The 15,908-nt window shown below is 43.0% G+C and overlaps 1 protein-coding gene across 1 annotated transcript in view; it reads left to right on the top strand.

The window, feature by feature from the left end:
* Positions 1 to 11,615: 11,615 nt before the first annotated feature.
* TMEFF1 (transmembrane protein with EGF like and two follistatin like domains 1) overlaps positions 11,616 to 15,908 on the top strand; it is a gene marked incomplete at both ends in the record, with an annotated part of 122,534 nt that continues 118,241 nt past the window's right edge. Inside the window, one exon of the mRNA XM_080339277.1 lies at positions 11,616 to 11,868. Coding sequence (XP_080195403.1) covers positions 11,616 to 11,868 — 253 coding nt within the window. The remainder of the gene's footprint in view (positions 11,869 to 15,908) is intronic.

Raw genomic sequence — 15,908 nt, 5'->3', positions numbered from 1 at the left:
TTTTACCTACACAAGAGCCCCAGCTTGCAGCAGAGCGGGTTTTTTTAGACAAGACCAGGCCTTTTGTATCTTATGAGTCAACAAATTTATAAACATGTCTTAGAGCCTACACATAACAAGTGCCTATTTTTATATCCTCATATTACATTTCTCTTAATTTCATATTAAATTTCTTTGTCTAATTACATTTTTTTCAATATTAAAAAGATTATCTATTCCCTAACAAAGCTCTCGCTGTATCTCATTAGTCTGACGGCTCAAACTGATAATAAGACATTTGAAATAGCAACATCATGCTATTGTAGTGCTGGATTATTTTATTTCTCTCCCCTAGTGGAAAAATGCCTTTTCAGCATTAGTAATTTATGTCATTTGTCTAGCCATAAAAATAAGAACTTTTTGAACCAAAAATAAAAATTAGTTTATTAAAAATTCATCTCAGTTCTAATCCTTTATTCTGAAGATATCTCAAACATCATTCCTCCCAGATATCATAAATTAACAGGAGACTTTTTCTATTTCTCTCACAATAGTCTTCAAAATAATGGAAGAAAGTCAGCTGTGTTGTTTTCTTCTTAGACATCCAAGTGCATATGATAGAACAAAATGGGATCGTTGGTTATGTATCATGAGTATTTGTTAGCTACTTTTTAACTCAGCATCTAAATACTTAAGGGAAACATGTTTTCTTCCAAGTGAGTAGTTGTATCACCTTTTTGAAAAATATAAAGCTAAGTCCACATCAATGTTGGTTGGGGGAAGATTGTCAAAACTGAAACCTTTTCTTCTTAAAAAAAATGTAGAAAAAACCAGCCACCAACACAGTGATATTTTGGAAGAGTGTTTGTTGCCTACAGGAGTCACTCAGCAAACAACGAGCATGTCCAGCAATAGTTTTCTAATAAAATACATGCTCACATGCACTTGTGCTGTTCATCATCACTATGACTACAGTGTTCCTCACAGTTCAGCATCTTTCATTTCAATCATGAACTGAAATAAATCAGGGATGTGACAAATCCATTTCTCTCCTGATTTGTCAGAACCAGCAGCTCTGGTTAGCACCAGCTGCCGTACTTCTTGCCGTGCCAGCCTTGCCGTGACCAGCGTCTCAGCTGAGGGGGGGAGGTCTATCCAGCTGCCCGTCCAGGAGCTTTCAGACTCTTCCCAGCTCCTAAGATGAAGATCTGCATGGCAGATGACGTTTCCTTTTCCTTCCTGGCCCACCATCTGCCTTGCAGAGAGGGTTTTCAGAAAGGCAGTGGAGGATGTGGCTTTGACAAATCTGGCTACTGCGGGTTTCCAGAAGGCAAACAGAAGTTGGATTTTGATCTTGCCTAGAGGTGTGTCTTGAAAGATGAAGGACACCAAATCCATACTCATTGATTTATCCTTTTTGTTTCTCTTGGTAGCAAGCCTGTCCTCTTCATGTTTGCAACTGTGCGAGCAGCGTGACCACAACATATGGGTCTTGTCCTGGAAGAGGAAGTGGAGACCAGGATAAAAAAAGGGAAAACATCCTGCTGGGGTGGAAGCCTCATGTGTGCTGAGGCTATGGAAGACTGCATATGCACTCTGGACATATGCTTCTTGTTTCTTTGTGTGAGAATAGCTTAAACATTTTCTCTTCAGTTGCACTGACGGTATTTGGCTCTGAGCTCATCCCAGCAGCAGTTATGCCGGTGGAACTGTGATACTGTACAGCATAAGGAGACTTGAACAGCCCTTCCACCACTTGTTCCCAGGGATAGATTCTTGCTGAAAATATGATATGTACAGGAAGCTATTTCAAGCAATAGCTTCCTTATCCACAGTGGTGCAAGCTGGGTACATATCTGGGGGGACTGGAACCAATACATTTGATACATCTATATGGAAAACATACTTTCCTGCATGCTAAAATGTATTTTGAAGTAATGTATATAAGTAATATAGATGTTGCACGTTTCAAACCTCAAGTGACAGAGATAAAAATATAACTTAAAAACCGTGATGTATCTTCTTGCTCAATTTTAAATATTATGATGAATAAACAGAAACATTCCTTATTCCAAGAATAAAAGCAGACTACGTGCTACCATCATTACCACAACTTCATTTAAACATTCTTTTGAAAATTAATTATCTCAGTGATGCTTGTCACTAATCAATGGAAGATTAAAAAAGTGGTCCATAAAATTCAACTCAACTAATAAAAGCAATGTTTTTCTCATTTTCCTTTAGCTTTCATGTGGAAGTTCATTGTGTGTAGCAGATTGAAATTTAGAACACGGCTCAGAACCAGCTCTCTTTCCTTCAGTAGCAATCCTATTGTCAAGCTCCACATGACATTCAGAATGATGTTGTGCTATTCCAGAAGGAATATAAGTATCCAGAGCTGTGTCAACAATAAATTCACTCCATATTATTCTAGTAGGTATAGAAAGTGCTTTGGTAAAATATGTCTTTTTAGAGCAATCTGCAGTTTTTGTGGCTCTGACGCAATTCCATTTCTCCCTTTATAAAAGCAAGGAGTGTAGCAAGTTCAGGATCTTGTGAGGTAAAAGTGCTTTCATCATCTCAAGCATCAATAATGTGTGTGACCTGATGAAGAACAAAAGGATTAATGATATTCTGAAAGTTAACTATGACTCACGTCAGTATCCACATCTTGTCTTTTGGGGAGGGAGGAGATAATCAAATATAAATAACATTTCATTGCCTCTCTTGGGGCTGCATGATAGTCATATAATTTCTCTCTATGTAAGATGTACTGCATCTCACTTAATAGTTTTAGCCAGTGCTTTCATATTGATTGATATATTTCAGCCAATTTAGCTTGCTCCCCACTTACAAGCAATTAGTGCCTCTTCCCAATGCACAATACATATCCTGGGGCAAGGGGAAGGTCTTATCTGAACCTTACAAGCTGAGAAGCAACCTGTCATGCAGAGAAAAGTTCCACATTTAGAAACTGTAGTTAATTCATGCTGTACTCCAATACCTACTGAATCTGCGCCCTAATGCTGCCTGTATTTTCTATCAGAGAACCAAAATCATTAAATATACAGCAATACTGCTTCAAGACCATATGCAAATGCGGTTATGTTGGATGTGTTTACACCAGCCATGTGCCTCTCAAAAGGAAAAATTAGCCCCCCACATTCCAGACAAGTGTGGAAAACCGGGAAGTGCTAGGAGACAACAGGGATTGAAGCAGTTTGGCAATGAGGTTTCATCCCTGTGACAAAGTTAGTTGTCCCCAAGTCAAGTGGCAGAGCAGCTTGAAGAAGAAGAAAAGCCCTGCAGCCTGCTGATGGCTGGGGAAGCCTGGAGAGCAGCACCTTGCCACCAAAACCCAGCAGAGCTGGAGTGTCCTGCAGCAGGAGCTCAGTCTTTAAACCAAAAGTACTTTTTACCTGAGAGAAGCAGGCGGGTCTTAAGCAAACTAGGGGTCATTGCAATATAACCATGTAGGGGAAGAAGCATAACATTTCCTGAGGGGAAGCTGGGACAGGAGAAATTGAGGCATAAAAACAAACCACATGATTACAGAAAGTCAAGAGATCTGCACTACCTGCAAAAAGTTATATTCATCTCTTGTCTTTCCAAGTAGAATTTTCACTATAGATATTAAGGGGCTACTTATTCAATCACTTTGTCAAAAAGATTGAAGCTGAATTCAGATGTTTATTACAGTTGCATAACTGATTGATGGGAAATGTTTGGTTCAGCTAGCTTTTGTTTGTGTGTGTTTCTTTTTTGTTTTGGTGTGGGTTGTTTTTTGTTTTGGTTTGTTTTTTTTTTATGGGCATGCAATTGCAAAATCATCCTAATTCACTACAATTACAAAAGGCTCTTAGTGACATGGTTTAGTGCTAGAATTAGGTTGTGGTCTTAAGGGTCTCTTCCAACAAAAATGATTCTATGATTCCAACCAAAATGATTCTATGATTCTATGAAAATTGTTATTATGCATCAGCCAGGAGTGCCATATTTCCAGGTGCACCCTCACCAAGGTGCACCAGCTGTCACTTGTCAGATGGTGTGACAGCTCACCCAATGGGTCTTGTTCTTACCTTGAAAACTTCAGGCAAACAAACAGAAACACATGGAGCAAGACAGCTGATGTTTTGGACAGTCTAAATCCCTAGTAGTCTCATATTTCTGGGCACAAATGTAATCATATTAGACAAGTTCCTATGGAAATTTATTCATTTGGCTTTATTATCTGCCAAAAGAGGTTTCATAAGGTTCTGGAAATCCAATAAACCTCCCATTTATAAGCCATGGCTTGCAAATACTTAGAGATGTGCTCCACTGGAAAAAGCATATTACTATGTTAATGGACACACACTGGGCTTCCATGAGATTTGGAAGTTCTTTCTGAATTTTTGTGGAGGAACAAGATAAGAATATATTATTATTTAAGAATGTCATTATTCTGGACCCTAATCTCTCATTAACACTGAACATGCATTAGGTTAGAGTTGGCACCGTGCCTAATTCTTGTTTTATATGCTACTATCTCTGTGCATGTTAAAAAAATACAGTTTCTCTTTCTCCTTCCTGACAGTTTTTTTTTCCTAAGTATATAGTTACGTATTAACATAATGACAATGTAATTGCTTTTGTGCTTATAAGTATTATATATAATGTGGATCAAGAACAATGTAATCTGTCTCTTTTGTGTAAACATCATTAAAATAATTAAGAAAATGAAGTTTGGACAGTTTGATAATGATAAAAGCATGAGACATATAGCTATTGATAACAAGGCATATGGCTATGCCTGAGAAAGCTAATTGTATAATGATAGAAATCAATGTGCAGCCTCCTGGAAATGGTTAACAAACTTTGAAAAGTTATGCAAAACTAGAGTATGAGAGCAGCAGAAGGCTGGAGAAAATTAGACTGGGAAATGCAATGCAATATAGCAATAAAGAAAGGCTTATGCAATTTTGAATTACACACTGTCACAGCACAGGGAAGTAGCAGTCCCTTTCTGAATGTCTTTAGTGGGCTGACAAGCTGTATGCTGCATCCACTTGTGTCGTTCTGTAGCAAAAATTAAAACAAAATAAGATTGAAATTACAGAGCCCCTTGACAAAAGTGTTTGAGAATATTTTACTATATAATGTACTACTAAAACCAGCCATCGGGGACAATTAAATGCAGCATAAAAGATGTCATTCTTTAATCTGTTTTTACATTTTGATTAAGAATTGCAGATAACAAGGTGAAGGGTATTCTCAAAGCAAGGGGCATAATTGGCAAGAGCCATAGTACTCATTAACTGAAGATTACACTTCAAGCAAACCGAATACCCATCTGATTCAAAATACAGAGAGCTGTCAGGGCAACACAACTCAAGCTCAGTGAAATATATTTTTGCCCTTGTGAATGCCAAAGGCTAAAAGTAGGATTAAAAAATTTGTGTTATTAATGTTATTTTATGTATATGGTGGAAGAACTGTAGAATGGAATAAGGTGTGACCTTCCTGGCACACCTAGGCACACACAGGTGATTATGTTGTGAATTACCTGCAGTAAATATATGATTCATTGGGGCTCAGGCTAACAAAAAATTGAAATAGTCTGATCAATAAGTGACAAAAGCATTTATCAACATCTGGAAATCACTTTTACTAATCAGTGGTTAGAGTCTGGCAATATTTGAACAAAAGAAAGATGTCAACGAATCAGAAGAAACTGAGAAAATAGTAACAAACTGATTAATGTGCTGAAGAACTGATTAATGAGGAAAGATTAAAAGAACTAAGTATGTGAAGGTGCTAAATGACAGGTCGTATTTCATTATATAAGCCAAGAAAGGAGAAAAAATGTTTGGAATGGATGAGTAAGAATAAAAAATATGTACGTAACGACAGTGCAAGATGGGCACACCAACTGGGCATATGTATTTGTGCCCCAAGAATGTTTTGCAGTTTTCACTGCTGTTCCTGCCACTGCTCTGAATAAAGGTCAAACAAAGGTGTTGGTGTTCAGAGGAGCTAAAATGCATTGGAGAAGTGTGCATTTGAAACTGGGTTTTGAAAGGTAAGGATTTTGTTTTCCAGTGGCTGTAGAACCCTCTGTGTTCTGTGGCTGTTGCTGGGAAAGAAGAAATGTCTCGGTGCCCCGTTTTTTCCGGCAGCAAAATGAGCCCAGCAATATTTCTTGATTTGTGGGGACATTGTGACAGAAAATTCAATAACATGTATGGGCCAGCAAGCTAGGGTGGGGACAAGTTCATAATTACATTAGTGAGGAGATGAACTAAAAGTGTCATCATGAAGACATGAGAAGAAACGTCTCTAGCCTTGTTCTTAAGAACTGTCGTTGACCCAAGTGGGGTTTTGGTGGTGTCTTTCAACCGAATAAAGATTGGCCGGGAAAGGAGAAGCAAGAAGAGAAACAGATCTGTCAGCATGGTGAAAGGGGAAGAGAAATGCAGAAAATTAGGGAAGAAAAAAATAATCCAGGCAAACATCTGAAAAAATTAGAGACTGAAAGAGGGAAATAGAATAACCACATGAGTGAAGTATAAGATGCAAAGCAGAGAGGCATAGCAAAGCCGGGGAAAAAAGATCTCAGCTTCCCAGGAGCAACTACCCTGAAAGTGTTGCTGCCTCAAAAACTGTGAGGCATTGGGACAGCCTTATGCACTGGGGAAGGACATGGCTGCACAGGGCAGCAGGGCACTGGGGGATCAGTAAAATAAACACTGCCCATGCTGCTTGCCCCAGAGCTATCATCAAGCTATACTGAGGGGAAGTGGGAACAAGCAATCATCTGCCTTCTCTTTCCCACCTCCCAGGAGCAGCAGGATCAAGCTCAGCTTTCCTGAGCTCTTGCCCTTGCTCTGTTCTCATTACTGTGCTGGCAATTTCAGTTTGGCCTAAACTGTCTTTTTTTTCTAGCTTTGAGTGGTGTTAAATACTTGAAGCACTTGATGAAGCTTCTGCACCAAAAGTTAGATGTGAAACCTTAACAGAGGGCAAGTATTGATCTGAGGCTGGTGCCACATATTTAGTCCTAGACTGAAAGGAAGAAGACAGTACTGTGTTAAACACCCTTTCTGTTCAGCAAAGAGCCTTCCAGGCAAGAAAAGTTCTCCAAGGTTATGTTTGTACAGCAGGTGTTGAGTTTGGCAAGATAAACCTGTGGCAGGTCTGTTGGATAGGCTCCCATGTACTACCCCGTGACCTCGCTCTAAATCCTGGGCCACACACTTGACTGCTGAAGCACTCAGCATTAACACAGAAGAAACTCTATGGCACTGAAAAATAATTGTAATGTGAATCAATTAAATATGACATTCAATAGCTAGTGAACTCTGTATGAAACTAAATGACATAGCCACCTGGTTGCTTCTTGACTGTTTTGATTTTGCACTCATTTTTTGTTATCAGAATGTGGTGGGATTGTATACTGAAGATCCTTATTTGTATTATCCAAGTTGTAAATGCTGAAGGTGGCAGATTTAGGTAGGTGTCTGTTGAGATTTTGGGCACAGAAAATGAGTAGAAAAAAAAAATGGGAGCAGATAAATGAGTTCAACTAGTGGACAAATTAAGTGTTTTTGATAAAAAGTCAAAAGTGAAATAGTTTATATGAGAGGACTCCTGTGTCTTGAGGCTTTTATTGAGGCTGATTCAAGATGTGGTTAGATAACAAGATCTTTGGCTCAGGACAAGAGGCAACAAGCACAAACTGAAACACAGGAGGTTACCCTTGAACATCAAGGAAACACTTTCTTACTAAGAGGGTGACCAAGCACTGGCACAGGTTGCCCAGGTAGGTTGTGGAGTCTCCATCCTTGGAGATATTCCAAAGCCATCTGGACATGGTCCTGGGCAACCAGTTCTAGATGGGCCTACTTGAGCAGGGGCTTTGGGCCAGATGACCTCCAGAGGTCCCTTCTAGCCACAACCTTCTTGTGATTCTTTGATTCTGTGAACATTGTTCCAATTTATACTATCGATGTTTTTGAAGTCTTCTTCACAGCTAGAGGAGTTGGAAGCATTATTTGGTTAAGAATGAAAAGTTGAGATTAATAAGTACAATTCTCTGGCAAAATACCTTGCCAGGGCAGGATTCTACTGCCTGATGCATAGGAGAGCAGTGGGCTCCGAACAACAGCTTAATGGTTTCACTAAATTATATTAATAGACCTCCTCCATTTTGTTCTCCAAGATGAAATAGAATAGTGCTGTCACAATTAAGTGTATCTGTATTGTATCCAGATGTCTGGCAAATGAAACCACTCTCCCTGGTCAGGAAGCTTCTCTCTGCTCCTGCATATTGCCTGCTTCCCTTTGGTTGTGCATCTTCCTTCCTACAATGCCTGGGGAAAAATAAGGGAGGGCAGAAATTGTGTGTGTACCAGCAGTGGTCTGAAAAACGGCTGTTGGTGTTCAAGAACTCACCAAAGATGACAATTTTTAACAATTTGTAGAGCTTCCTGCTTTCACAGGAGAGCAGTTGGATGTGAACAGAAGTGAAATTATTGCACAATTGCAATAGGGTCACATTTACTTGCTGATGATGGAAGGTAGCAAATGTGACAGAGTTTAGCGTGATCTCAAAGACATACCAGATCTGTCAGTTCATCGGCATGGCATTCCCTCTGCTTGTAACAATTTGTGTCGCAGGAGCAGCTTGCTCAAATTCTTTTAGAGTTCCTTTGATTCTTTAACTGGCAGGAAAGTGTTTAGGGTTTTTTTTATACATGTATCAGAGAACAGAATAAGAATGAATACCCAGCTGGTATAGTGTGAATTTGCCAATCAGGCATGACTGTATCACTCACTTAAGACTAGCTAGAGATGCGTCCAGGCAGATAGCACAACTCAGACATGGCTTTTCTAGCAAAAAAAAATGGCCTGTCATCCATCCTAGGAGTAAAAAAATAACAACAACAAAACCCGCAAAGCCAAATCCCATGAGATTAATTTACAATCCATCTGGATTTGTTAAAAACTTCCATATGATGCAGTGTGGGGATTGCCTAGTTAAACTGAAAGAGATCAGGTACTGAAAAAAAGCTGCAGATTCAGTTAGGAACTCACCACAGATGACAACACACTGCCCTGGAAAGGGGAGTGTTTCAACTGGGAGAAGTTATTATTGCTGTTTCTGGAAGTTTATTCTGGAACTAATAGCTCGTATTTGCATGTATATTCATTATTGTGAAGGTGAGTGTGCTCTGGACACAAAGAACTGGGTAGGGCTGCCAACAGAAAGGATGTTCAGTATACCCTACAGAGACAACTACAGAGTCTTGAGGACTGGAATAACAGAATTGACCTGAAGTTTAATAATGGAAAAGATAGGGTCATGCACTTAGACATTTGTAAAAAGGGGTTTTTATTATGGACTGTAAATGAGAGAAAAATAGAAGGAGTTGCCTGTATTAGTTACTCATCCAAACCATCAGTGAGATTTGGTCATATGAAAAGTAAATTGGCTGCAGGAGAAAAGGTCGTTTTGGAAGAAATGAGGAGAGTCTCCCTCCACTGCCAAGACTGGCAATACTATGTGAAAAACTGCTACATGTTCCATGTCAGCTATGCACAAGAAAGCTGAATTGAAATTGTACCTAGTGCAGAAAATTTCAAGTTACAGAGGCTCTGTGTTATAGAAGGAGACTAACAAAACTTATTGATAGGCTAGACAAGTTGAGAGTGTCTATGACTACTACCTATAAATATATTATAGGTTTGAGTGCAAGGGAAAGAGAAATGCCTAACTGAAACAGTGCATGGCACAAGGACAGATGCTTACCAGCTGATCTTGAAAGTGTCCAGGCTGAGCGTTAGAAGGAGCTTTCTAACACAGGAATAGGGCAGCTCTGGTCCAACCGTCCAGCAGAAATTGCAGGAAAACAATAGATTTAATATTAGATGGATGTAGTTGTGATTATGGAAAGGGTTATATGAGTATTTGCTCCTGCAACAGCAAAGTACTGCCTTCAAAACACAAGATCTGTGCCAGTTCCGTGGCCTAAAGATCCAAAAGTTTACCTCCTTAGCAGACCAGACTGCAATATGCAGATCTGAGAAAGCTTTAAGCATCCTGGCCAATGTACCTCAGCAGCCCAGATACAGCAGAAGAGGCTTCATGCGAATTAATGCACCTCACCTTACTGAAGAGCAGAGCTCTTCTGACATCTAGCATCACTACTAGCAAAAGGAGCAAGTAATTACAGAAGAACGTTACTTGGCAGAGACAGTCAGTATTGAACTCCATATGCTGAAAGAAAATTGCTCACTCAGTCTTGGCAATACAGGACTTATGTCTTCATCGTTGTGTTTAAAAAGACAACAATCTGACTTCATGTGTCTGACCACTGTGCCTACCCAAAGCTTACTGCTGGATTTATGGCCTTATTCTTGACTGCTCTGGTTAATTAACTACTTGAAGATCTCTCCACACAAGAGCTATACCTTAGAGCAAGTTGGTGGCGTGCAGCAGCAGAGAGACCAAGGAAACAAGCAGTTATTGTTCCTGATAATGGAATGGTTTGAACAGTGGATTTAAAAACTTGCACAAAATGTGACAACTGAGACAGGAAAAATTCTTGTTGAATGTTAAGCATTGTCCAGTGTTTTCTCTGTGTAAAAGTGATAACAGCGCTGTCGATTTACACAAAGCTTTCAGCCACACAGTGACATGATGAGGGTCTGCACTCAAGATGTGTGCCTGGCACCCTGTACCTGTGCAGTGCTTTTGACCCTCTGAAGCATCTCCGTGCAAGGCACTAGAAAAAAACCCAGGTAATAAAGGCACTGTTACCAAAAGTAATTACTTTCACCATAAACATATTTATTTACTTGGATCGCCACAAATGCTCCTGCCATACGTGCTGGGCTTCCGTTCAGTAAAAACTAAACACAACCCTGACAACTAATCAATAGCAGAGACGGTCTCTTTGCTTTCTTCCCCATCCCCACTCCGGCCAGCTTATTAGTGAATAATAAACCATCTCACGGGATGACAAACGTCGTCCAGTGGCCCTCCTTCCTCGCCGCCCCTTGGGACACGCTCTGCTTTCGCTCACCCATCAGCGTTATCCCCGCACGCCTTTCAGCGGTACCCACCACCCGCTCGGCCCGGCCCCCCGCCGCGCCGGGCTCTCCCCACTCGCTCCCCGCGGGGGCGGCCCCGCCGTGCGGGCGGGCGCTGCCGCCACCGCTCGCCCTGCCCGCCGAGCGAGGAGAAGCCCCTCACCTCCCCTCCGGTCCCGGGGGAGGGGGCTGCCATCACGTGTGCTTCCTCCCCTTTCTCTCCCTCCTCCTCCCCCTCCGCGGCGGCGGCAGCAGTAGCAGCAGCCGCCTCGGCTCCGCTCCCTTTGTTGCAGGCGGAGCGGCGGCGCTGCCGGGCGCCGCGCACAAAGGAGCGCGGCCGGGGCCAGGCGGCCCCGCCGGCGGCCAGGAGCGGAGGCGGCCGCCGCACCGCTGGGCTGCGGGGGACGCGCTGCACCGCCGGGGCCAGCCCTGCCCGCGGCCGGGCAGCGGCGGAGGCGGCGGCGGCGGGTCTCTGTGGTGGCCGCGGCGGGGATGCTGAAGGTGTGCTCCGGCGCGGCGGAGAAAGGACGGTCCCGCCCGGGCGGCGCCGCGGGCTCCGGTTGATGCTGCGGGCCTGCCGCCGCCGCCATCCCGCTGCCGCCGCCGCCGCTGCTCCTCGGCCGCCCCTCGTCATGCTGGGAGAGAGCCCGGCCGCCGCCCGACCGCTCCTGCGAGCGGGACCCCCCATGGCGCTGTGCTATACCTCGGCCCTCCTGGTGCTCGCCCTCTCCGCCCTGCCCGCCGGCCGCGCCTCCCACCCCCTGCCCGGCTCCGAGTGCCAGGGCGGCGGCAAGGGGAAAGGCATCAACTGCTCAGGTAATGCCCCGTCGGTTTCCGCGCACCACCCGGCTCCGCGCCCACCAGTGCGGGCGGCCCACGCGTGCACGTGGGGGGCTGAGCGCGACCCCCCCCGGCTCCTCCCGGCCCGTCCCGGCGGGCGGTGGAAAACAAAGGAGCAGCGCCCGCCCCGGCCCCGGGTGCGGCGGACCGGCGCCCCGGCCGGCGGGGAGATCCCCCTCCCCGGGGGCGGGGGAAGCCCCCTCTCCAGCGGCTCCGCCGTCGAAAGGACGGAGTTTGCCACTGTCTCTCGGCTTTTGTTGTTCCCCTCCGCCCTCCCGCCGCCGTGCCGGCAGGTGCGCACCGGCAGCCCCGGGCGCTGCCCGCAGCCGCCCCGTGCCCCCCGCCGCCCCGTCCTGCCGGGGGCAGAGGGCGAAGAGCCGGCAGGCAGCCGTGAGCCCAAGCCCTTTCGGCGCTCACACGGGCTCCTTCTTCGGTCTCTGTTCGTGTGGGCAGCCCAGACCCCAAAGCCGGGGATAGCCTCACCATCCGTCCTGCTGCCGGTTGCTGTGTGGATTAACTCGGGATGAGATTAGACAGCAGCTTTTTAGGCATTTTTTTCCTGCTTTGGTTGCATGACAGGAGAATCCTTTATTATGTCTGCCCAGCCTATGCGTAAGTATATGCTGGTATAGTACAGTTTCAGTGCAGGTGAATTGGTCTGGCATGACAGTGGCACGTTTTCTTATATCTTGAGGGATACGGTGCTTTTAAAGTAGAACAAAGTAAATGCATACAATAGAAAGTTTACGATTTGTTAGAAAGACTTGTTTTTTCTTCTAAAACTAATAGTTAGAAAAGGTAATTTATTTATTTTTGCTCTCAAAAATTGCTGTCTATGCCTCTTACTGCGTTCTAAACTGATAGGTTTATTCCACTGCAAGGATCGCCGGCGAGAGCCGCACAAAGTGCCTTCTCCAAGGTGATGAACGTTTCTTGCCCTGTGCTCAGAGCACTCCCATTGTCTTCAGCGGGAATCGGAAGGCAATTTCCACACTGGAAAAGCTCTTGCTACCTCCCAGGCTAGGGTCCCCAAACTGTGTAACAGCTTTCAAGAAATGAGTGAATGGAATAGTGGTTTTCCTCCCAATTCCGTTTTATAATACGGATAATGCTGCTAAAGCAGACTGTCAAATTCACAGACCAGCAAACTGTGGCAAAATGATTTTGCAATATAATAAATCTAACTGCTCTTCACTCTTGATATGCTCATTTCTTCTTCATTTTAGCTAGTTTAGATATCTACTGTGTTAGCGTGTGATACCACAATGCTACTGTTTTACTGCTGCCTTTTGCATTCTGTTTGTATGAATATCATGGTTATTTTTAAAGAGAGGTTAAGAGGTTAATGTGTCACTGGTGTTAGCGGCTTACCCATCAGAGCCATGTGGGTCATTAGACCACAGCATGTTCATAAATCAGTGAGATTAAATATGGAAGGCTATTGAAATATATGAGGAAGTTTCTAACATACTGTGGAATGCACAGATACTGTTATTTAGAAACCATCACGGAAAGAGGGCTTTCCAACCTGGAATTAGAAAACCGTATGCTGTATCAAAGGCATTCAGAATTATTTGGTTCTGCTAAAAATAGGCAGAAGCGAGTATATGTGCTATATATGTACGTATGGCAGGTACTATTTTTAGTGTAGCTACAAAAATATGGAAGGAAAATTTCATTTAAAAATACAGTAGTCAGATTCTGCTATGTGTTAATTGTTTCATGCAAGACGGCAGTGTTTCAGTTCTCAACATTAATTTCAAAAGAACTAATATCAACACCTACTATCTGGGACAGATTTTCCCCTCACTTAGTTCTGTATAGCTTCATTAACTTTTACTGGATAAGCTACTCCTTGCAAAAGATGAGTTTCCTATACTTAGCTGGGGCCAGACGTTGGCATTAGCACCTTCATCAGTGGATTGCTACAATGTGCATTGCTATTTATACTGAAAGTTAAACTGAAAACCACTATCATTACTTTTTCTTCAAACATTTGGGCTCTCTAAATTACTTCGCATACTCAGAGAAAAAAAATTCTCTCTGCTATTATATTTTCATTTTAATATTTGCATCATGTTGACCTGCTGCTCTGGAACAGTTTCTTATACTTTCTGGGATGGTTCCTGAGCTTGTAAAATTGTATCATCACTAGATTATGTAGCTACCTTTATTTTTTTACTTTTAGGAAATGCTGAACTCCTCACTTTTATTCCTCCAGAGTATACCATTTAAGAAAAAGTTTGCTGGTGGTAGACAGAGGCAGACAACAGGAAAAAGTAAGATAGCCTTTTCAGCCTTGATTGTGCCCCTTTGGCACAGGCATTGCAGCTCGGTCTTTTGTTAAATTATGATATAATTGCATCATCCAAGGGCAGAGCATATCATCAAGTGATTAGAACAGGAAACAGAGAATTAAGACATATCTGCAGTTAATGACGATGTGGAATTGAATGTGTCTGTTCTTCTGTCAGTCCATAATTTGCTAAGCTAGGAGAATGAAACAGCCCCATTTTACCCAGAATGGGGTAAAAAACAAGTTGGTGTCTCTGGAAAAGGGCATCTTAGGAGTGATGTTTTAGAGACATTATTATATTCCCAGCACTACCTGTAGTCACCTTCTGTAACATTTCTGATATTCACTGGCTGTCCATGAGCAGGGTGGCGTGATGCTTGCTTCTCTGCTCAGGCTATAAGATAGTTGTGTCCTTAGTAAAGACTGTGAACTGCAGGGAGTTATTAAGCATCTGGAGTGTAAAGGTAAGTATAAAATGTAGTCAGCTCATGAGCTCTTAATCTGCTGGCACTCTCCAGAGAAACACACTGCATGTGGGCATCTTCAGTTTCTATTTCAGTCTGTTTGAATCTCTGGTGTGAGATGTGCTCTGGTCACACGTGTGGCAGCCACCGGGGTTGCAATTTGATCGTAAGTGACCACACTCTGAGGATTTTGTTGAGAGGTACACAGACTTGACAAGAGAGATAGCTCAGTGCATTGGTTTGGATTTGTGCACCTGGGATTTTGAATAACGTTGGTAAGCCTTTCAGGTTGCTGCTCCTTCATGTAATAAACTATGCTTGTTTGGGATGATTCCACTCAACTCCTATGAGTCTCACAGGCCATATGCTGCCCTTGGTTTCTTAAATTCTCTTTGAGTGAAGTGACTAAAGACAAAATTGGTTCAAGATAGATTACTGAAGATTGAATGAGGTCAAGGACAAATTAAGGACACCTCCTCTTCCACAGAATTCCTCTTCTTTTTTTTTGCACAATCATAATGTGTCTGAAATAGTTTGTAGATAAAAGTAGATGGAAATTACCAATTAGGGAGAGGGAAAGAGATGCAGGGACAAAGGAAAATATCCACCCAGTGACAGGGTGATGGTTGAATGTGTGATGGGCTGTTTATTGAGCATGGAAGTACAAGCTCTCAAAAAACTTGTAAATTATCAGAGAGAACAGCAGAGAAAGCTATAGTGGAACCATCCTTCACCATACACACATTATCTTAACTTTCAATATGCTTTAGAGAAATGGTTTCTGCCCTGACGAAACTCATGGAGTGAATTAGACAAACAGAGAGTATGGAAACATTAGAAAAAAACAGGGATGTGAAGCAGAGAACATGGTGAGCCAACATGAGTACAACAAGCACAAGCAAAACTTACATGTTTTGATATTTTAAAATGTGACAGGATGAGAAGGGAGGGGTAGACATCCTCCGTAGAATGAAAGCATCTGGAGGCTGGACAATGAGAGCAGGTCCTGAAGAGGGAATGGGAGTGAAAGTTGTTAATTGGTACATGAACAGAAAGGAGTAAGGAAGCAGCATGAGAAAAGATACACAGCCAAGAGCAGGAGCAACTCACAGAGGATGGACAAGAGTGGCAAGAACTGGCTACATCGTATGCCTCTGTTTTAAAGCATGCCTTTTTCCCTTGTGTGAACAGAGTTTAGAGGAAGAAGGGTTGGGAAGGGCACAGAAGGTTAGCAAGGCGAGCAACAGGAGATCCAG

The sequence above is a fragment of the Nesoenas mayeri genome (assembly GCF_963082525.1).
Source record: "Nesoenas mayeri genome assembly, chromosome: 2".
NCBI lineage: Eukaryota > Metazoa > Chordata > Aves > Columbiformes > Columbidae > Nesoenas > Nesoenas mayeri.
Note: the sequence above shows the minus strand (reverse complement) of the source record. Positions and strands in the feature narration are given on the sequence as shown.